Here is a 22314-nt window from a genome sequence, read left to right on the forward strand (position 1 = left end):
TAATGCAATGTTCCCACTGAATTCTTCTCATCCAGTTTCTATTATCTCATGTACAACACATTTAGGTCAGTTGTGCTCAGTGGCTTTCTTATGTATTTCTGAACTGGTGTTTAATCTTGTGGCATTATTAAACACACCTCATTTCTGTAACCTGTCTTATAGTCAGGTAAATATCTATGTCAAATGGTAATGAAGAAATTAAGTCAGAGTTCAAGGCTCAGGCTCAATTTGAGAATTTGTATTCTCTCTAAAGGCATCCTTTCCTGTTTTTCTCTTACAAACCGGATGCTTTGCTCTGAGTTTAAAAAAAAAAAGTATTTGTTTCCCATTGGGAATCTTTAGACTTGTGTTTGTTTTGATTTGGGAATTATTTAGGTTGTGGAATGCTTTTTCCAAGTTCAAAATTGTTTCCTATCATTTGGAATTAAGAACAGGGGTTTTGATAAGGAAATGAAACTAAGGCTGTGCTGTCTGTTTTGGACTGTGTTAAAATATTAAGTAAACAGGCATGACAGCTAAAGAAGGATTAGCATACTGAGTTCCAAACCTAAATATACTAAGGACAACTCCATGGGCATGTGTGCAAGTGGGAGGCAGATGCAAGTAGTCTTTCCTATCAGATGAAGCCAGCAGATGTATGAGGCAGCTGTAATTCAGAAACAGTTCAACCACATGAGTGCAGCGCCGTGCTTGTGCCTAACACACCAATATTTTCGCTCAAATTTTGCACCATTCTAATGAAGTTTTATGGCTTCCATACTGGAATCGGCTCCCTTTCAGCTGTCTTAAAGAAAATTTAGAATGTGGTTCGGACCAAAATGTGTGGAAGTATCCCAAGCTGTTATCTAAAGATAGAAAAGCTTATGTGACACGGCTGTTAGAGGTGTGGGGTTTGTGATGCTTTTCCTACTGCCTAGCTGACAAAGTAGTTTAGCTTACAGTTATCTGTAAGAAATTGTATCTTTACTGTCTTGGAAAATCAGTACTCAGCTTGCTTCATACATAAGATTTCTGCACTCAGGCCACATAACTCTGCTTGAGTCCAGATAACATCTCGCTCTCATATTTACTGTCAAATATTAACCTTGCTTTGCATGCTGCTGGGTTTAGCTGACTGCTGCCTGTATTTAGGTTCTACATACCTTTGAGCCATCATTCACAGATACTCTTCCCATCAGTCTTCCACTTCCTGATTTCGCAAAATGGAGTGGCTCCAGATATGTGTATTTGGCTAGTTTTGATTGCTTCATGGGTGTAGCCAATTGCCATCACCATGTAGTTCTCACTTGTTATTCTTGCCTCCCTTCTGATACGCTTCTGTTCCCTCCTTTGTACTCAATTTAATGCCATCTCCTCTCCCTCATTCCTTTCCTACTCTGAAGGTTATTCTAATCTTTCTCTCATGACATTGTAGCCTTTCAGTTAATATTAGGTGTTAACCACTAACTCGGATCGTAGTTTCAGCATTAATCGCAATTATGGCTTGCACACAGTCCTCCTATCTACTATAATTCAGTTTTGTGGTTGTGCTTAAAACCAAAATAAGAAAAATACGGAGAAGACAACTGAGTGGAAATGTATAAAATCGAAACTGTCTGGAATTAGTATGTTAAGCCCTTCTGTGTAAGATTTAGTTGGAGAGCAAAGTGAAGCAGTCAAGTGAGGAATAGAGAAGGGGAAGGTTTACTGTAGTATAAATACTAAGAGTTTTTTGGGTCTTAAGGATGTAGCTGTTTAAGCAGCAGTTTGTTGTTAATAACATCTACCTGCAGATCCACTTCTTTAACAGAGACTGGCATACACTTTGGTGCTTCACTTCCATTACTTCCTCATTTATAAAATTAAGGCAAGCATTGCAGTTGATTATTTAATGTCATTTACATGCTAAAATACTGTCTGGTACAAAAGATTAAGAACTCCTTTTCATATTGTCTATTATCAGTAATTTAACAGAACTCGGCAATCAACATGCTTAGGTTTTTGTTCTGCTTTTTCAATTAGTCTAAAATGTTAAAGGTGATTGGTTTCTTCATGGGTACTTAAAGGCCTATTCATTGCATTTTATAGCCGAGCTGAAATACAGTGCGGTTTTATACGCAATGCATAGTTTCATTGACTAATTTTGAGGCACTTGTTTTCACAGTGTAATTAAACTCTTGTTCAAAAATTCATTTTCTTAAATGTTACCTTGTTCTTTGAGTCATTAAGACACTTTACAAGTGGTATGCTGCAGTACTGGCAGTTTTATTGCCAGAGCTTCATTGAATATGCAGAAAACTGGGTTGATAATTGTTTGCATTTAATTTTCATGTTGCATATTTTCCTACCACATCTGTAATTGTCTATCACATTAAGAAATCCTGTTGCTACAGTCTGAAAACTTGAATTCTGTGAATCTTTTTGAGTAGCAATTGCAATATTTTTCCTACATCAGTACAGTCTTGCCCAGTCTGCATTTTTCAGGCATTCTGAAGCTGGGCAGGCAGGAATATCAATAACAAGAATATTTATTTCTTTAAGAGTGTAATAACTCTGTACTTAATGTGAGGCTGAGTTTATCAAGGAAGCATTTTCACTCTGTTGCTAAGGATTAAAACACCTGTGTGAAAAATAACTGATCTTTTTAGGTTCAAAGTGTGCCAGGGTATGCTACTTTCATGAGGCTTTACATCTCCTATTCAGTTTCTCGAATCATGGTGGTGAAACAGGGGAGGAGCTGCTCTATGCTTGGGCTCATCCATTGTTGGGTTGCTCTGGCAGTAGTGCTGGATCACTGTCTGGTTCAGAACAGAGCAGAAATTCAGCTTAGGAATTAAGTCTAATTATCACTTGGCACTTTGTTCCTCTTAGATTCCTTTTGCAGAGGAATCTTCTTTCCACCTCCAGTTAATGAGCCCAGTAATCAAAGGTGTTTTGAACCAGTAGGAATAGGTTCTGCTTTGTGTAAATGATGTCAGTCCAGGGTCCTGAAAAAGAGAGAGTGGCTGAGATAATACTATTTCTTGTACACAAGGTCTGTTTGTATCTTATGGTTCTGTCCATCAGTATGATCATCCCATTGGCTGTGCTGTTTTAAGAGTGAAAGTGATTTCCTTACATGCAGATCTCTAGTCTCTATGCATAACTAACTATGGAGTCCAGCTTTCTTATGAAGAGAAGCTGGCTTTCTAGAGTGTAAAATAACTTATTTCCATAGCAAGGATTGCAACAGGCTTCTTACTATTTGTATGATATAGAGGCAGTTGCCTCTGTATCAGTCCAAATGCTTTTACTACACCCAACTTCTTGTTTTTACTCAAGCAGTCTCGGCAATTCCCTTAGGTTTCTTCAAAACATAGCTGCTGGGGTATCCATAGGCTGTCCTTATAAACTAGAATAACGGTCTCTTAGATTCCTCTGTGATTTTTGTCACTGGTTGAGGAAATAGTCAAACCCTACCTTGATTGTAAACAAACTGATGACCATACCACTTCAGGATCTTTAATCTGTCTTTTCTGCTTAGTAATAGAATATTTCCTTTTTGGTCACTGCATAAGGGAGAAGGGTAAGAATGGCTACGTGCACCTATTAGACCTATTGTATATGACTTCCCTTGGAGGCAGAGTGGCCTCATGGTAACTTTCCACTTCAGGCTGGTTGCCTTGACTTTGTAGTATCCCTGCTGTGACCTAGTGTGCATTTTGGTAATTAGAGATCCATTTGAACAGGCTGAATTTCCTTTGGGTTTGTTATTCCTCTAACTCATCTTTGGGTAGATGCCAATTGTGTTGTAAGACACTAACACACTTGTAACACAAGAGTTTTGAAGTACAGACAGATGGTGAAAGGGAAAGAAGGAGAATTTTCTCCCCAGTGAGAGAGGGGAGAGAATAGGAAAAGCAAAAGCAAGAAAGCCTACACACTGAGGAAAAGGTACTTTGCTAAGTGAAGGAAAGGGGTGAGAGGGGGAAAGTAATGCAAAGGCACTCACTCGCCACCTACCACAAGCAGTATGAAAACCCAAATGGTCCTTGACGAATGGCTGCGTGCCAGACTGTCCCCTGCTCTGCCAAAACTCTGGTGTGTTATCAACACTGGTTTAGTCATGAATCCAAAACACGACACCATATGTTCTGCTGTGAAGAAAAATAACTATATCCCAACCAGACCCAGCACACGTGCTCAGCCTTCAATTCAGGCTAAAGAAAGCCTCCATGGAAATGCTTTTTTGGAAGAAGTAATGAACTTGTCTGTGGTATATACCTGTTGAAGAAAGGAAGAGATATGGGATATGCATGAAGACATGCTGAGAAAGTTGGGGCTGTTCAGCCTGGAGAAGAGAAGCTGCTCAGAGACCTCAGAGCAGCTTCCAGTATCTCAAGGGGGCTTGTAAGGATGCTGAAGGGGGGGGAGCTCTTCATCAGAGACTGCAGCAATAGGACAAGGGGAAATGGGTTTAAACTAAAACAGGGGAAGTTGAGGTTAGATATGAGGAAGAAGTTCTTTACTGTGAGGGTGGTGAGGCACTGGAATGGGTTGCCCAGAGAAGCTGTGGCTGCCCCATCCCCGGCAGTGTTCAAGGTCAGGTTAGACAGAGCCTTGGGTGACATGGTCTAGCATGAAGCATCCCTGTCCATGGCAGAGGATTGGAACTGGATGATCTTAAGGTCCTTTCCAACCCAAACCATTATGTAATTCAGTGTGTCAAATATGGAAATTTCTGTGAAACACCTATTTGATGATTCCTCAGAATGCATGACCTCAGTTTGCTGGTATAGAATTTTAATTTGTCGTCTAGTTCCTTATTTGCATAATGTGTCTGTGTCTCAGATTTTCATGGTCTTCTCTGGTCATAATTGATCTGTACTAGTTCACCTATTTTCTATGGCACCTCAGTGCTCATAGCCTCTTCTGCTTCCATATAATAAGTATCAGACTATTTAAATCTCTATACTTACGGTACAATGGAAATGGGCTATTTATTTTCTTCATATTCCTTTAGTCATGGAACACATCACAATGAATTGTCTCCCTGTACTTTGATAGTCTCTTGTGAGACTTTAAGATGGTATAAATAAACCAGTTCTTCATCTAGTATGTTAGCATACTGAAAGAATTTTAGATAGGAAAACAATTTTTCTTTCAATGTCCCTGCTATTTGCACTTAATCATATGATTTGTTAGATATTTCAGACTGTAGATTTATGTGCTATCAAGTGAGTGTATTATTGGTCTAATCCCAGGAAACTGAAGTCTACCTAAATATAAATCTGAATTACTATTTTGCAGTCCTTTGGAATAATACTTTTGCTTAATGAAAGTGTGCACGATTTTGTTAATAGTTCAGCTATTTCGCTGCTAAATGCCTTCCATTAGCTCATGATGGATGTTCTGTTTTATTTAGAAGAATGAGCGTTGCATTCGTTAGGCAAACTTCATTAAATTTGGAGCTCAATCAACTAGAACTATAATTTTATAAAGAGGAAACTTCCTAATCTGACATTTGTAAAACTGAGCCCTTTTGGAATCAGTTATTACCTTATTCAACGTGACCAACTGAGCCTTTGTATTGAGCAGAGGCAGACCCTGGGAGGTGTGCCTTCTGCTAGGAGAAGTGTTATTTTCTGTTATAATTTAATTGTTTTATAGCCTTTTTCACCCCAATGAGACATCTGCTCTTTCTGTATTCAGAGCAATAATAGATCAGACTGGTTGAGGTGGTAGTAAGCAGTGAATAGTATTATCTCATTGTTCAGAATTACTTCATGACTTATAAATGACACTTTCTGCAGTTTAAGTCCAGGAAGACTTTCCTCTTCTCTTTTAAGGCAAAATTAGTGAATCTTAGTATGGTTATGAAAGGGAAAAACCCATACTCTATTATGAATGGAAAATGATTTCTCTTTGTGACTTTAGACTGAATGGTTTGTACCAACATCAGGAGGAGGAAGTACAGCTGCCTATCCGTTGTAGCCTATTTTCCCTGTAGCATCACATGTGACTCTAATGCAGGCCAGTGGTCACTGAACACTTGCTGTTTCTTCCTGCTTTAGTTTTTGCTATCAGTGCAGTGCATTTTTAAGATGGAGTGAGACAGCAATGACAACATCGCTTCCTGTTCTGGTTAAGTCGTGGATCTCAGCAGATACAGGTGGATTTCATGGAAGCCGTTATTTAGAAACAAATTAAACCTGACATCCTCTTTACATTGTCTTCCAAGAGTGAAGCTGAGAGCAACTCATTAATTTTACTCTCTAACCCTACCTTGTGTAGCCTGCAAATGGCTGTAAATTATACCTATCTTGTAACATAGGCCAGCCAAGGTGTTACTTGCATTGACTACTATTGCCTTATGTCCTCCATTCTTGTAAGCACAAGACTTCTGGGTATGAACTCTGCATTTTGGATTCTTCTCCCTCAGTGTCCAGAGGAGGGAATTAGCTTGCTTTGTGCTGCCTGATTGGCACTAAAGGAAGAAGACTGGGTAGACAGTCTGTTGCAAAATACTGGCTTGTCATCTCTTGGCCCTTTGGAAATGTGTTCAGCCCAAAAGGTTTAAAACCCAAAGATTTGTTCTGAGTCTTCCTCAAGGAAGACGGGCTGGTGTGCAGTTAAAAAGGAAAACCAAAGCAAATTTTTTTTAAATAGTCTACTTATGAGTAAGAACTAAGAAAAAATAATTTATTGTAGGTTATGATATAAATGCAATCCTTAGGAGACCATGGTAGGAAATAGTTGAGCTCTTGCATGGAGTCTAGAAACTAAAACCATACTGATCTGCATTTCAGAAACAGGCACCCATCGCTGCTCGCGTAAGAAGTGTGAGTGAGTAGAAGGGGCTTTGTTCACACGCACGTGTTTTGTTGAATGTTTGTGGGTCTAGGAAAGATGGACATAAAAGATGAGAGAGAGGGGCAAAAAGGCATCATCCAGGAGAGCCTGAAAAAAATATTGGAGTGTAGCCCAGACAAAATCTTAGAATATGTATCTATGCCTTTAATTGACTCTTAGGGACAAAAAATGCTGAGCAAGTCTGTTTTGCTCTACTGGACTGAAGGGGCAATGACACACCAGTCCATGCCATGCAGCATATTCTCTACACCCCATGCTAGATGTCAAATATAAGAGTTTACCGATGTGTTTATAAGTGTGTTTAATTCAAAAAGATTTTATTTTTTGAAACTATTACACGAGGAGCTTTCAGGATTATCCCTATTTGTTGAAACACCTTGTGTATTTGGAAATTACTAATATCGGTGTGACTCAAATAAAGGGACAGAAATTGCTTTGAGTGCCATAGCAGTATAACACACTCCAGCTCCAGGTCAAAAATGCCTTGTTGGCTAATACTGAGGTTAGTCATTGTGTCATGGTCTGATTTGTGTATTTAAAGTGTTTAATTAAATAACTGTCACATTAATACTTATGAAAAGGTGCAGTTAAATGCATGCTGTAGCTCTGCTCAAAGCAACCTCCGCTTCAGCACAAGCAGTAGAATTTGTCATTTGGACGAAGGCATTCAACCTTACAGTACTTACCCCACCACGCTGAATTCATTTCCTGAGAGTTATAGGTATGCCTGGTGGCCAATTTGTGGAAGAATGTGTGTTTAATCTTGTGAAAGGTAGTGTATCCTGTTCTATACTTGAATATTCTTAACAAACACCATGACTTTAGGCTTTCCATATCTAGTTTAATTTAAAACATATGCATGGCTGTTTCTGAAGACATTAGTTGGTGATTACTTTGTTACAGAGGCTGCTTAATTTTTACTATTCAGGGAAAGAAATCCCTGAAAATGAAGTTAAGCTTGCATGTAAGTGTCATTTAGGTGTGTGAAAAGAAATACAGTGGGGGTGATGGCTTCAGTTATTGTTATGCTTGAGGAGAAAAAAATACCTCTAAACATGTAAAAACCAGAAATGAATGAATAGAAACAAGAACCAGGAACACTGCACTATAGAGATTTCGCTATGGATGAAAAGCACATTAAAAAAAAAAAATTGGCTTGACTCGCTAGGAGACTACTGACATTAAATTGCTAATCATGAAGTTATTGTACTGTTTTATAGAATACTGGTGTGAACAGTAAAATTTGGCTACTTTTAGTGCATAGGGAGTTTCATACATACCATGAAAATAAATGCAAAAAATTGTATTTTTTGCTTTCCTCTAGAAACGAAGACCTCTGCCTACTACAGGCAACAGCTTAAGCTGAGATGGACTAGGGAGGTCAAGGCCAAAGCAGGCAGTAGCTCACCACCTCCTCATTTTGTCTCTTTTGCACAAACTGATGAGTCACTCATCAATCCTCTGGAAATTGCTGCTGTTTCAATTGAACAGTATTTTAGAGTAAAGCACCATTGATTTTTATTTGGCTTTAAATGCTACACTTTAAATGGTGGCAGTTGAGGAATCCATCAGCATCTCATAGTGTGGGTCCTTTGCAGGCAATGGTGCGAACATTTTGGAGCTTTGGCTTTATCAGTCAAGGCAGCTCTGGGTGTCCGTGCTCATCAGCCCATGCTTTAGTGACTAGGTAGCTTCTATAATTACTGTTTCAGTAGTCAGTGTTGGGAAGTGCAAGGCATTACTGCAAGTACTGGTTGCTTTATCTTGTGTGTGCTTGCCTTCTTTTTTTTTAAACACTTCTGTCCTAGAATTCCTGATAGCTTTTTGAAGCTGGATGTCTTTCTGTCCTTTTTTTGTGGCAAAGTAGGTGCTTATGGTCAGGTTAGGAAAGCAGATGAGGTGGTTTGGGTTTTTTTTTCTGTCTTTAGTTGTCTTTTTGTCCCCAGAAGCCAAACTGTGCCAGAGGACTTGATGTTTTGGAAGAGAAGTGTTATCCTCCTATGTAACTGCTAATTCCGTGCTTGTTTTGATTGTTCTTTGTGCTGTCATCTTTGTTGTAACTTTGCTTTACTACCGCTTGGGTTATTTTCTCATGCTTGTGAAGTTTAGGAAAAGTAATAAAATAATCACTTGTAATAGGAATCCTTCTTTTTGTGTGCAGGAAACTCACAAATGGGTGCTACCATAGTAGATGCATTGGATACTCTTTATATCATGGGGCTTCACGATGAATTCAGAGAAGGACAAGAGTGGATTGACAAAAACCTTGATTTCAGTGTGGTAAGTAGAGCTGTCCTTAATACTTCCCTGGTCTTTTTCACAGTGTTCCACTTCAGGGGGAGACAGAAGAGGTCTTTCAGCTGGAACTTAAAAAACTTGGGATTCAAAGTATCAGTGTAAGCTTTAGGGAAGTTCCCTGTTTGCAACATCCCAACCCTTTCACACTTTAAATTGTAAGCAAAGATATAGCTATATATTGTATTTCCAAAGGCCAACCTATAATTGGAAAGTGGAAGGGAGGGGAAGTGGTCAGTGAGAACCAACAAGGTGTCACAAATGAAGGCAGAAATGAGGCTTTACTAGGTCATAGTAGTTGGAAGTAACTGAGCTTTAAAAGACAATTTCCTCCCAAACCATAGTGTATAAATTGCCTAACAGTAAAATCTCTTCTTCTTTCGTGTCCTTAAGATGTTTTAACATGAAGAATGCCATCTGGATCATCATAGTTTGCCTGTTCTGAATCTATAAAAAAAAATTCCCAGTTGATCATACAGTAATTTTTTGTGTGTGTGGAGTTGGGAAGTGTTAAAATGGAAAAAAATGGCTCTATTTTATCCTTCTCAGTTCCTGTTACTGATTCAGGGACTTTCACCTGATTGTGGTGCAATTTGTATTTCAATCCTTGTACTTTTCCTGGACAATTACTGGACATTCCAATAATGCACAAAATGAAATGTAGGGATACAGTCAGAATTGAGCAGATGCTTCCTGTTGGGTTTATGCTATATCTTATGTTTCAGAAATTATTTATTTGGGTGTTTTCTTTTTGTTTTATGCATTGACTCTCTGGCAAACATTAAAGAAATTCTACTCTGCTTTTTGCAGTTAATGCCAGATAATTATTTAGTCTAAAACTGAAGATCTTATGTATCAGAGAACATAGACATAATGGTACTGTTATGAGGGTAACCTAAATTACTTCCATAACTTTTGTCTGATGTAAGGTTGTATCAATATAAACTGCAGAAATTCCCATAAAATCATAGATTCCCAAACTGGTTTGGGTTGGAAGAGACCTTTAAAGACCATCTAGTTCCAAACACCTGCCATGGGCAGGGACACCCTTCACTAGACCAGGAAGGTTGTCCTCAAAGTAGGTTTAGAATCAGACTGTGTATTCCAAGAATCTAAAGTTCAATGACAGCTTTCTATGTATCAGAGAACACTTCTCTGTGTTAATGACTTGTATACATCAGATTTGAGTAATTTCCTTACATGGCTTGAAGTTTATAAATAAATATATGTTTGTTGCTCTTGAATTCTTTTACTAGGAAAAATAAATCTTTTTTCACTCTACCCTGTACTATTGCTTCTGTGATTCATGACCTTCATAGGTATTAAATGGAATAATATGCTGCACTGTTGATACTTTTCTTGAGTCACCTATATGTGAATAAAACTGTTTTTTTTACTAAAAATCTGTATTTTGGAGTATTTCAAACTTCGGACTTCTAGTCATCAGTGCTATTTGAGGAACCTTTTAGAGTATTCATAGAATCTTTCTGAAATACATAACGTGCAAAGCACATTTATTTTGGATACAAGCAAAATGCACAACTTCAGGTGCCATAGAAATAGTGTGAAGGGAAAGATATACCCATAAGTTCGAACTGTGTGCTAACAGATGGGTCAACTTGTACATTGTATATTGTAGTGACTTTTCTGGATGAGAGAAGTCTCCCTTATCTCAAAATCTTCTAAGATAACTGCATTTCTGTGTTTAATGGCTTGAATTAGAAGTTTATGAAGGAGGCAAATAGGGTGTATGCAGACAAAGGAGTGAATGGGGTGCAGAGGGAGGCAGAAAGATGTAAGAACAAGCTAGTTCCTCTTAAATTTTCAGTGGTTCAAATGAGTCACAAGATACTGGTGAATTTAGCCCAATGATATTAATGTGGAGGAAGGCAGTAAAATGGTTTATTCTCTTGAGTTTCTCGGTGGTGTTGCAGTACTATGTGTCATATCGTTAAATACGTAAATGCTATTCCTAGACAGAGGCTATGTTAAAATAGAGCTCTAAATTTAAGATTGTACGCTCATAATTCAGGTTAAGAAAGTGCATTACAGGAATTACCTAATTATTATTTAGCTTTATCCTGTAAACCCAGAAAATTTGGTGTTAGAGAATCATAGAACAGTTTAAGTTGGAAGATGCCTTCAAATCTCATCTAGCCCAAACCCACTGCAATGAGGAGGGCCATCTTCAGCTAGATCAGGTTGCCCAGAACCACATCCAGCCTGGCCTTGAACATCTCCAGGGATGGCAGTGGTATGCTTAAATGTAAGAGAAAAGATGCTGTATTATGGAAATATGCAGGTCTTTTCTTCCTTCCCACTATTCCCAAACAACTTTAATTGCACTTTGTGGTGATGATAAGGTTAGAGAGCAGGAGAAAAACTAGTCTGATTTTTAAAAATCAGTTGAGGTTGTAATTAGAATTATCATTTGGTGTCCTGAAGATGTGCATGGGAAGTTCAGTATGAATCTAGATACTGAAATACAAACGCAGCCTCTGCTTTGACGGTTATTTTCCCATTGCTGATTAGGGAGTTGGTTAAATGTTGACTCTTTCTTTCTGTTCTAGAATTCTGAAGTATCTGTTTTTGAGGTCAATATTCGCTTCATTGGCGGTCTTCTAGCAGCATACTACCTTTCAGGACAAGAGGTAAGAAGACTTGAATGTATCTGTCAAATTTAATGTATTCTAGCAAATGTTGCATAGGAAGAATGTTTTAGACTCTTGGCTTCTCAGTAGTTTGCAAACTAATTTTACAGCAGTAAGTTGTCTAAAGTAACCAAATTCTTAGAGTATGGGAACTTTGAAGCTTGTTTCTGTGCTGGTTTCGGCCAGTTTAAGACCATTTCATTAGAGCTTTGAAATGCTTCTTTTATCAAGATGTTTTCAAAAGATATATCCACTCAAGTAAAACTGAAATGTCAAGTCGCTAGCTTCTTATGCCAATAATTCGGTTTGATATTCTGTAATTCCAGGATGGTAGAAATAACAGTTTTGTCACTTGTCCTGCAAGGCTGTAGGTTTACTTCACAAAAGAGCTTACAATCTTACCATTTTCTCAGGGACAAACTGAGAAACATCAAGCCAATTTTATCTCACTTTTGAAACTTGTATTAAAAAAGATTGGATACTTCTACTTCTGAGTACTTATTCAAAGACATGCTTAGATTGAAGGTTGCCTATACCCAAAGACCTGCAACTATGGACTTCTTTGGTCCAGCAGTAACATTGCTGTGACCTCTTCACATACTTTAATGTTAAAGGCTGGAGCTCGATCCATGCTATAGATTAAGTCATAGGTTTTTTGATGTCTTTTGATATGTTACCTATGTCTTTGATTTGTTTGGGTTTATCTTTTATTTTTGATGGCCCTTCTAAAGCCTAAAATGTCAGGCTTCCAGACATACTTCATAGCTTAAGGTTTAATGCACTTTCAGGTGTTTGTATCATAGAATCATAGTGGTTTATGTTGAAAGGGATGTAAAATATCCTCTAGTTCCAGTCCCCTGCCATGGGCAGGGACACCTTCCACTAGACCAGGTTGCTCCAAACCCCATCCAACCTGGCCTTGAACACTGCAAGGGATGGGGCAGCCACAGCTTCTCTGGGCACCCTGTGCCAGCGCCTCACCACCCTCACAGTAAGAGTATGTGTCTTTGCAACTTTTTTAGGGGAGTACCTTATACGTATCAGCAAATTCAAGGGATTTTAAGCCCACAGCTCTAAAGATAACCAGGAGAAAACCCCATATATGTTGGCTCTTTATATCTTTGGCATCATTCTGGGATCTGTGAATTTTCTGTAATAGGAGTGTTTTCTCTTTGAAAGAACAGCTTAGTGGCAAAGCAAAAAAACCACTGTATATGTTAAAAGAAATTGCTAGTTTATTTTTCATCAAGTCCTACCTGCTTCACCTTCTTTACTGTCAACACTCTTCAAGCCCCCCACCTGCAGTGGGATCAACTGCTAGCAGTCCTTTCTGCTAGTGATTGGTGTGGTCTGTTACAGGAGGCCCAAAGGGAAGGAGAAGCACATAATTTTGCCCTTCTCTCTCCTTTGTAGCAACTGAAGAGCTGACCTTGCGTTGATGACAGTGAGCCTTTCTCTGCCTCCAGAGTCTGCCAGGTTTAGGTCTTTCTCTGGAGTTTGCTCATAGCTCAGTAAGGGTTTTACCTTCATGGAGTGATCCTATTCCTCAGTCTTTTAAGCTGTTGCTGTTGCACCTCTTCAAGGAGGCAGTCATTGTAGCAGCTATTGCTCATTTCAGAGTAGTGGTGAGATTTAAGTCCTGTTACTTTACACTTCTGTCCTAACAAGAGGCGGCGTAAATATCACTGAATGATCAACCCAGATATTAACTTGAGGCAGCTTCTGAATTTTGTCAAGGGCAGCATTATTAACCTACAAGTTTCCTTTTGAAGGCCCTCAGAATATAGCTTTCTTATGCTCCCAGACATAAGAAAGGGGAAAAGTTTGTGTGTTTCTTTAGCAAAGAAGTCTCACAAGAGTGGTCAGACCTGTATGTGTTTTTCAACTTCTGCATGGGAGCAGCTTACGTAGCTAAGCTGGAACTGCTAGGAGTAGTCATGGTAGTTCCTAGTGCAGTGTAAGTGAGCCCAGCAGCATGTTGAAGGATACTTTCTTTTCAGAAATCTGTATTTCTGTTGCTTAGAGCTCTGATCACATTAGGAAGTACTATGTGATCACTGAAGCCTTCAAGCATTGAGTAGAGCAGTGCCACATCATCTTTTCAGGTAGGAACATTGATCCTGTCTCTGGATAACTTACTTGAACTGGAACATGCTCCTTGCAGTCATCTACTGTAAATAAGAAGAACCTCAGAGAAAGAGCAAAGTTCATAGGTCAGTAGCTGGATTGTTTGTGTACATCAATACCAAACCTGTGCACAAGACCCTTAAGAAGAACATTTTTGACCCAGTACGCAGATGAGTTCAGCCAAACACTGTAAAACAAAACACGTTTTGCCTGCATTTGTAAAGCTGTGTATTCCTTTTCCATTCAGTTGTCTAACTGCTTTTTAGAGTCAGACAAGCTCCTTTGCTTAGAAATGTGTTGATGAAAATTCTTTTTCTTTCCTTCTTGGAAAGCTTTTACCCTCTGTCTTTCCTAAATGCAGTCACTGGGCTGACTTTTGTTTTTAAAAGTATTTTTATGGCATCAAGTCTTTCCAATGAACTTCAAATGCTTCATGAGTTGTAGAAGATTGTTCCTGTCAAGTGTTTCTATGTGTTATGTTTTTTTCCAAAATACTCCTAAAAATACTCCTAAAAAGAGTGTTCAAGCTGCATTGCTTTCAAAATAGCACGGCAGATAGAACTGCTTCTGGTACCTGAGGGACAACAGTTGCCAAGTTGGATGGTTTGTCTGCGATTCGTCAGTGTGGGTAAGACAAGGGAACTTGAGGCTTTTTTGGTAATTGAGCCCAGGAGAGACACACCTGCCTCTGTGAGAACTCTTTAGAGTTTCCACTGTGGGAAGGTGTTCCTTAGCTCAGGATTGGGGTGTGCATTCTGACATGCAGTAGCTACCAGTATGGATGTTTTGCCTAATCAGGTTGTGAATGTGCACATGGGTTGAAAACGACCTTAAGATCATCCAGTTCCAACCCCCTTCCATGGGCAGGGGTGCCTCACACTAGACCATGTTGCCCAAGGCTCTGGCCAGCCTGGCCTTGAACACTGCCAGGGATGGGGCCAGCTGCAGCTTCTCTGGGCAGCCTGTGCCAGTGCCTCACCACCCTCATAGTACAGAACTTCTTCCTTATATCTAACCTGAACTTCCCCTGTTTTAGTTTAAACCCATTTCCCCTTGCCCTATCACTGCAGTCCCTGATGAATGAACAGGCTGCTTGGAATAAGTTTTCCCCTCTTTATGTAAATTCTGCTTAGGTCTGCAACAGCAGTAACTGCTGTTTGGTGACAGTTATAAAAGCTGTTCTTATTTTCTTTTGACTCCTATCCCTTAGTGCTGTTAAAGATGCTATAGTGACAACCATTAAAGAAAGTGTCCAGGACTCTGCATCAGCCGTGAAAGTCGAAGCACTTTTTAGTGGCCATATTTGGAGAATTTGACAGTCAGTGTGGCTTTTGCCCTTTGTATAAAGCGGGTAATTGTGCTTGATAGGATTTTATCTGTTTATGGGTCATAATGATCATAGTTTTTAAGTACAGCTGGCTATCAATTTAGATAAAATTGTTCTACTTAACACTTTTATTAGAAACATGTTAGCTTTTAAAAACTATTTAGGGTGTCTAGTGTCATGACTCTGTGGTCTCCATGCTATATTTTTAGCTGTTGTGTTACTGACATTTCTTAGATGAGCATGAACTGTGATCCTGGGTTTTATGATGCTGATCATATTTGACAGTAACATTTTGAGTCTTTCCTATTAAGATTGTGGGTATTGCTGTCCCTTCTTTAAGTAAAAGTTCCCTTTTACTGCAGTGGTTGAGAGAATAATGAAGTATATCTTAATGAAACTATAATTATTCTGAACTTTTCATGTCAGAATGCCTTTTGAATAGAAGAAAATCAAGATATGTCTGTGAAACTTGACACAGTGGAAAATGTTCCCATGCACTCAGTTTCAGTCTTCTAAAGTTGACACATCACTAGGGTTTATCTGATGGCCAGGCAAGTAGGTCTGCAGTCTGGGAGGCCCTTGTTTAAATCCTCTGTACAGTAAGTTTTTCATGGCTTGTTGTGGACAGGCCATCTGGTGTCTAGCATGGTGTATATTATCAGATCTAAGAGTGTGCTGCCTTTGTCTCTGCTGCTGTATTGGAGCGAGGTCCTAATCTGTCCTTGCTTTTGAAATTCTTAGGGTGGTTTCTGGGTTTGTGTCTTTTATAGCTTTGAGCTTTATATCTAGTCCAAGCTTTGGCCACGGGCAGAAACATCTTTCTCTAGGTCAGGGTGCTCAAAACCCCATCTGACCTGATAGGGCATCCACAACTTCTCTGAGCAACCTGTGCCAGCTCCTCACCACCCTCATAGTAAAAGGATTACTTCTTTATATCCAGTCTAAACATACTTTCTTTGAGTGTTAAAACCATTGCTCCTTCTCTTGTCACAACAGGCTGTGGTAGAAAGTCGCTCTCAGTCTTCCTTTAAGCTCATGTTACAGTTTGAAAGGCCACTATAAGGTCTCCCCTGAAGTTTCTCTTCTCCATGCTGAACAACCCCAGTTCTCTCAGCCTTTCCCCCCAGGAGGGGTATTCCAGCTCTGATTGTTTTCATGGCCTTCCTCCGGACTTGTTCTAACATGTGCATTCCTTTCTTGTACTGGGGACCCTAGCGCTGGATACAGCTTGTACTGGGGACCCTAATGTTGGTGGGGTATACTGGATTTTTTTTTTTTTAATTATACTGTCAAAACAAAGAAAGCAAGAAGAGACTTGATAAAATATCAGGAGAAAAAAAGCAGGAGATCTCTTTGGGAGTGCTGCACGTCCAGGGAGGCTCTCTTGTATTTTGCTATATGCCAGAGGCTTCTTCACAGTTTCCACTGAGCAACCAACACAAAGCGTTTATATCAGTCATCATTATTCCTTGCTAAGTTGCATGTTAAGGGACATAATCTCTAAGTACTTAAATCTCCAAATAGGAAATGCAGAATTCATATACTCAATCAGGAGCTACTTAAATGTTTTTGGAGGTATGAGGTTTAAGACTGTGGCTTAATAGAAGGTGCCTGGGGGCCATACTGTGGAACCAGGCACCCGTTTTCTCTGCCCCAGGCTATGATGGAATGGATATAATATTTACATTTTGAATTTTTCTCAAAAAGGAAGCATGATCTTGTAATTAAGGTGTGTGAACTACAAGGTTTTCACCTTCTGAGTTCACAGGTACCACCCTACTTCCTCTTTCCCATCTGGCAGATGGAGTTAACAGGGCAAATTCACATACTGGTGCTAAAATATATAATGATTTCTTATCTAAATTGAGCCAGACTGTTTCTCAGTAATCCCTGCAACAGTCCTTTAACTTCTATAGGAACTAGACATGGTCTTCATTATGCCTGGGGGGAACTGTTCTGGAGTTGATAATGTAACAGAAATAAGTAGAAATGAAATGTTCTATATGCCTAGTTTGGAATAAAATTGAGTACAGTAGTTTAGGATGAATATAAGCCTTATGTGAGTTAAAAAAAGACCCAAACCCAAAACAAAAAACCAACTTGTGTGTGTGTGTGGCTGCATTAAGGGGTTTGTTTTCTGTCATTCATCATCCTAACACAATACAATTTTTATCTTATGAATCCACGGGTTTTATGGTTCTTGATGCCTATCAAGGCATTATTTAGCATTGTACTTAGAACAGCAGGTTCCTTTATGCTTATTCCAGTTCCCTAGACTTGCTGTATAAGAATGCTCAGTGTACTTTGTGGTTATCTTCAACTTCTTATCCAACACTAATAAAATAGCTTGATATCACTTTATTGCACATAATAGCACCAGAGTAGAAATGTAGAAATGCATAATGGAAGAGTATCGTGTATGCACAGAGGTCAGAGTGACATAAAGCACTTGCAATAGCATCTTTTTTCTTTTTGTGAAATGCAGGTTACACTTTTATTATTAGATTGGAGCTGTTCATACAGTCTAATTTTAAAGTCTCTTCCTCGGGAGGTTTCTCTGTTACCTGGAAATCAGCTATATTTAATAGCTGGTTTCTCAGGATGCAGCTCTGGAATTCTTCCATGGTGTCTATGCAGTTCTCTGATTAAAGATTTTGTTCAAGATCATGCTTGGTGCTTGCTTTTTCACTCAGTAACATGAGGTTTTCTCTTTACTATGTATGTTGGTATTGGTAAATTATTCTTTTCAACACAAATTATCTAATTGGTCTTTATTTGGCATATGATTGATTTACATGTTCTTCCCCTTCTTCATCCTGTTTGTGGATCTGGGTCTCTCTGGGCATCAGGCTAGTTGATACTGATTGCTGAGGAGAACAGGAGGCCTGATGTATAAAATCGCTGCCTGTCCATGATGCTCTCAGCTTCTGGTGCAAAAAAGCAACAACCAGGCAAGCAGTGAGAATGAATGGCACCAAGTAGAAAAGAGCTGGCTGATCTTTCTGTGCTAATGCTGAAACAGCAAAGCTTGCCAGCACCATAGCTTAGAAGCTGCAGTAGAAGTTACAAAACTGATCCATGGTAAGTATGCCTGAATGTTTGATCTGCGAGGGTAGGCTACCAGGAGACCAGGAATTACAATGTCCTCAAAGCCTAAGACAGTAAAAGTTCAGTCAGATCCTGAGGTAGGGTACCACACTGGAATCTTAAGCAGAAGTGGTATTTTCTTCTGGTGTGCTGAATCGAATGGTCCAAGAGCTATAATTTCCATTGTGCTGTCCCCACACCTGATTAGTGAAGGAGCAATAAATATAAAGAAGACATCGCAGACCAACAATGCCAGCAGAAACAAGGCGCAGTTCTTAATATTGGCTATGTGAAGTTCTTTGAGCTCCTCAAGGCAGGTAGGGATTCTTAAAGGATCGTGCAGGATCCAAGCCCATTGTTACTCATTTCTGAAGACCATCCAAAAGGCAACAGTGAGTTGCCGAACCCTGCTAGGAGTGGTTTCTTCACTTCCAAGCTTTTGTGAAGGCACTATAACTGAACTTTCTGCTCTCTAAATGGGAGTTTGTTCAAGGAAGAAGACAAACAGCTGTAGAGCCCAGGTGGTGCATACATGCAGAATAATCCTGTAATTAAACACATTGTTGAATGTTCACAAATTAAGCAGATAATGAAATGACCATAGGAGCACTAAAGCATAAGCAAGGTAAAGAACAACAGTGATATTTGCAAAAACATAAAGATACGAGAGTTGACTGCGGTGTGTTCAAAATCTGATTCCTTTACAGTTGCATTCGATGAATTGCAGTTGCTTCTCTTTGGCTCCTGCCCAATAGCCTCCAGCAGTGCCTGTACCCACTGCTAGAGTGAATGTGATACTTATATTACATTACATGCCAAATGTCTGTTCAACTTCTCAAAGAATAAATAAGTAAAGTCCAAATTTTTGAGGAAATCTACAGGAATGGTAGTATCTTCACAGTGATCCCAATCAAAGGAATGTCTGCTGTTTCTGGATACTGTGGCATCTCCCTTGAGTATTATCCTTGAGTACCATTTATTTGTTCCTTGGAGCATTAGAAGACGTTTCAGTGAGGCAGTTCTAGTGATGAGGCCCCTGGCATCACCATCATCCTCACCAAGGAAGGAAGACAATATAAAGGCTGAGAAGGTGAATTTCCTAGGGGGCTGGAACCAGCCTCATAAATAAATCTGGCTGTCTCTGCTCTTAAGGAAGCAGCCCCAGTGAGAAGAGACTAGGAAGCAGTAATAGGCCTGCTCTGTGGGTATTTCTAATTGTATTATGGGCTGTAGAATGAATCTTTTAAGGTGGTTGTTCTGAGTATGCGTTTTCCCCAAAGCAGTGTGTGTGCTGACTACTAGTACAGTGCTACAGCCACTCCTCTGTTCCAGATCCAAGATGGTCAGTAGGTCTCAGGGTGCTTAGGAGGTATTGCTCTGTCATGAAATGCAAACCCAGCCAGGGGGAAAATCGCAGGAGAGGAGCTTCTGTGCAGGAGTCTTGGCAGGTGGCTAACACCTAACACCTATGTTTATGCACCCAGGATGAGCATTCTGTTCTTACTCTTTTCTATAAAACTGTTGGGTATGTGTGCTGTAAATGTTCATTCATGAAGGTTTGCAGTATTCTTGTGAAAGTACCTGTTGTCATGCTAATCCCAGACATCAGTAATTGGATAGACTTAAGGATAAAAATACTGGAGGTGTTCTCTGGAGTTGGGGTGCTTTAATGAACAGAAGTATGATTTCACCTTTACTCAGCAGTTAGCACCCTGAGTGTCTGGGACCCTCACTGACAGATTAGAGTCCTTAAAACTCTGAAGATTCAGAACATTTCCTGAAGCCAGATGAACCAGACAAAGGAATGCTGCAGTGAGCAGTGGATTATGAAAATCCAGGTGTAACTCTCTCGACTGGCATCTGGTAAAAACTGTGTTGAGCCCATGGCTTCTGGGTTCCTCCTCGCAAAATTTCACTGCAGCTGTTTGCAGCAGGTGTCAGCGTTTGGTTCCAGTTATTGCATATGTTGTGGTTTGTAAAGCAAGTGATCGACAATTAGGATTAGTAAGGGACACTTACATGCTTTGCCTTGAGCTCATTTGTTAATAGTCCGTAAAGAGATTTGTAAGGTGTTCAAGGAGTGACCCTGTCTTGCCTTTAGAGTAACTAAGCATCTCATCTAGTATGAACAGCATTTGTCTGTGGAGAGAGTGCATAAGCTTCCTGTTGACTGCTTGCTTTTTTCCATTAAATGGAGCTTCACAAATCATTAAAGCTCCTGGTGTGACTGGTAGTGGCAAATAAAATACTCCTGCTAGAGGAAACACACGGAATGACAGAAGATGGGTAGAGGGTCAGTTGTGTGGCATACGTAGCTGTGCTTGAGTAATGGTCTCAAGTAAGAAAACAAAGTGAGTATTATGTTGTGTGATAGTGGCAGGAGGACACTTACACCATTATGATGAAGTGTTCTTGTCTGCGGCTGATTTATTAATATAGTAAAAGGGGTAGATTACTGTTTTGTTTTTTTGTTGAACAAAGTTATTTATGGTATTTGCAATTTCATAAACATATATATACAAGAATATTTACTGTGTTTACCTTTGCCAGCCTTAGATATGAAGCAGTTGCTTTCCTTTTGATTGCCTTTATCATCTTTATAAGCACCATTAAAATGACACATCTTTCTGGACAAAGTAATAATAAAATATGTGGATAAATCAAGCCTGAAATCTCATTTAAAACGGAGCAAGAGATGGTGGTAAGTGCCTGGTACTCTATTAACAGATAATCAAACGAATCCTTTTCAGCAAACTGGCAGGCACCATCTCTTCAGGAGACTCCCTAGTAAAATTATATTGTAAAATTATAATATAGTGTATTGTGCCAACAGATGTCCCCAACAACTGACCTATCTATTTAAAGTATAGGTTTTTGGTAAGTAAGGCAATGTATTTTGTGAACTGGTTTCACAGAGGTTTTGACTGTACCTATGAAGGGGCTTTTCTAAATTAAGTTTTTCTTCAAAGGTTTAAAACTCTCAGAAGAGATAACAGTATTGTGTATGTGCTAGCCAATGAAGGTTGGATTTCAATTTGTTGCCAGAAGCTGAGCTGCTTATTCATAAGTAGTCATGACCGCTCCCTGGTCCCTAACAGGACACAGCCTGAAAAAAGAAATCCTTTTTTCTCTGGAGTGTTAAAGCATTGTCACATATTGGGCAGTGCCACTGCTTGCTGCAATGCAGATAGTAAACCTTGTAATGTGTTTACTAGGCTGTAGTAGGAGAAGAAAAAGAGGGTAAAACTGACTTCATTGCAATTTAGTTCCCTCTACTTAAAGTCTGATTGGAAAAGCATGGCCTTTTAGTATAACATGCTTTAAACTGGTGCAAATAAAGGACAAGCTGTTAGAATTAGAAAATACATAAACTGTGCAGTGGTAGCCACTCTTAAAGCGTACTCTTTGGTTGTGTTCATGTAGAGGGCTACAAAAGCTGAGAAAGACAAGGTCTTTTGCAACTACTTGTATGCCACCTATCTCCTGATGACCATGTCTATTATTTTTTGGCTCCCTCTTCGTAGTTAAACCGGTCATACTGATGCTGATGGGCACCAGTCACAGCAAGCACAGTATCCAGACATTCATTTATTGGCATTACTGTTGACACACTAATACGTGACTTTCTACCCAATGACTTTTCCTATGTTCTTTCCTCCTAAGTGTCTGCACGAAGGATTTTCATGCTTGAGCTGATCCAGAGAGGGAGCATGGCATTCTCTTTTGTCAACTGAAAATGCTGCTCTTTCAGTAGGGTATCTTTTCACTTTAAAACAAAACAACAGTATGACTCTGGACATGATACCACTTTAAAACCAGGTGTTTTTGGCTGGTGCTGCCTTTTCAATCTTGTTTTCATTCAGTGCTAACTATTACGTTTTCCTTTTTAAAAGGAGCTTTAGAGACAAAAACAGATAGTGTGAGAGAAAAATAGATGCCGTGAACGCTACAATGACTCTGAAGGAAAATTATTAAAACCTAGCAAAAATATTAACG

At 39.4% G+C, this 22314-nt stretch overlaps 1 protein-coding gene across 2 annotated transcripts in view; it reads left to right on the forward strand.

Annotated features, from left to right (window-relative positions):
* The window catches only part of MAN1A2 (mannosidase alpha class 1A member 2), a 139263-nt gene that overhangs the window by 55635 nt on the left and 61314 nt on the right, over positions 1–22314 (forward strand). For both annotated transcript variants that reach the window (XM_061454184.1, XM_061454185.1), the window contains 2 exons: positions 8993–9111; positions 11697–11777. In XM_061454184.1, coding sequence (XP_061310168.1) covers positions 8993–9111; positions 11697–11777 — 200 coding nt within the window. The remainder of the gene's footprint in view (positions 1–8992; positions 9112–11696; positions 11778–22314) is intronic.

Source organism: Pezoporus flaviventris, unplaced genomic scaffold (genome assembly GCF_033815535.1).
Source record: "Pezoporus flaviventris isolate CSIRO_AGI_PZ_B2104156 unplaced genomic scaffold, CSIRO_AGI_Pfla_v1 ptg000015l, whole genome shotgun sequence".
In the NCBI taxonomy this organism is placed as follows: Eukaryota; Metazoa; Chordata; class Aves; order Psittaciformes; family Psittacidae; genus Pezoporus; species Pezoporus flaviventris.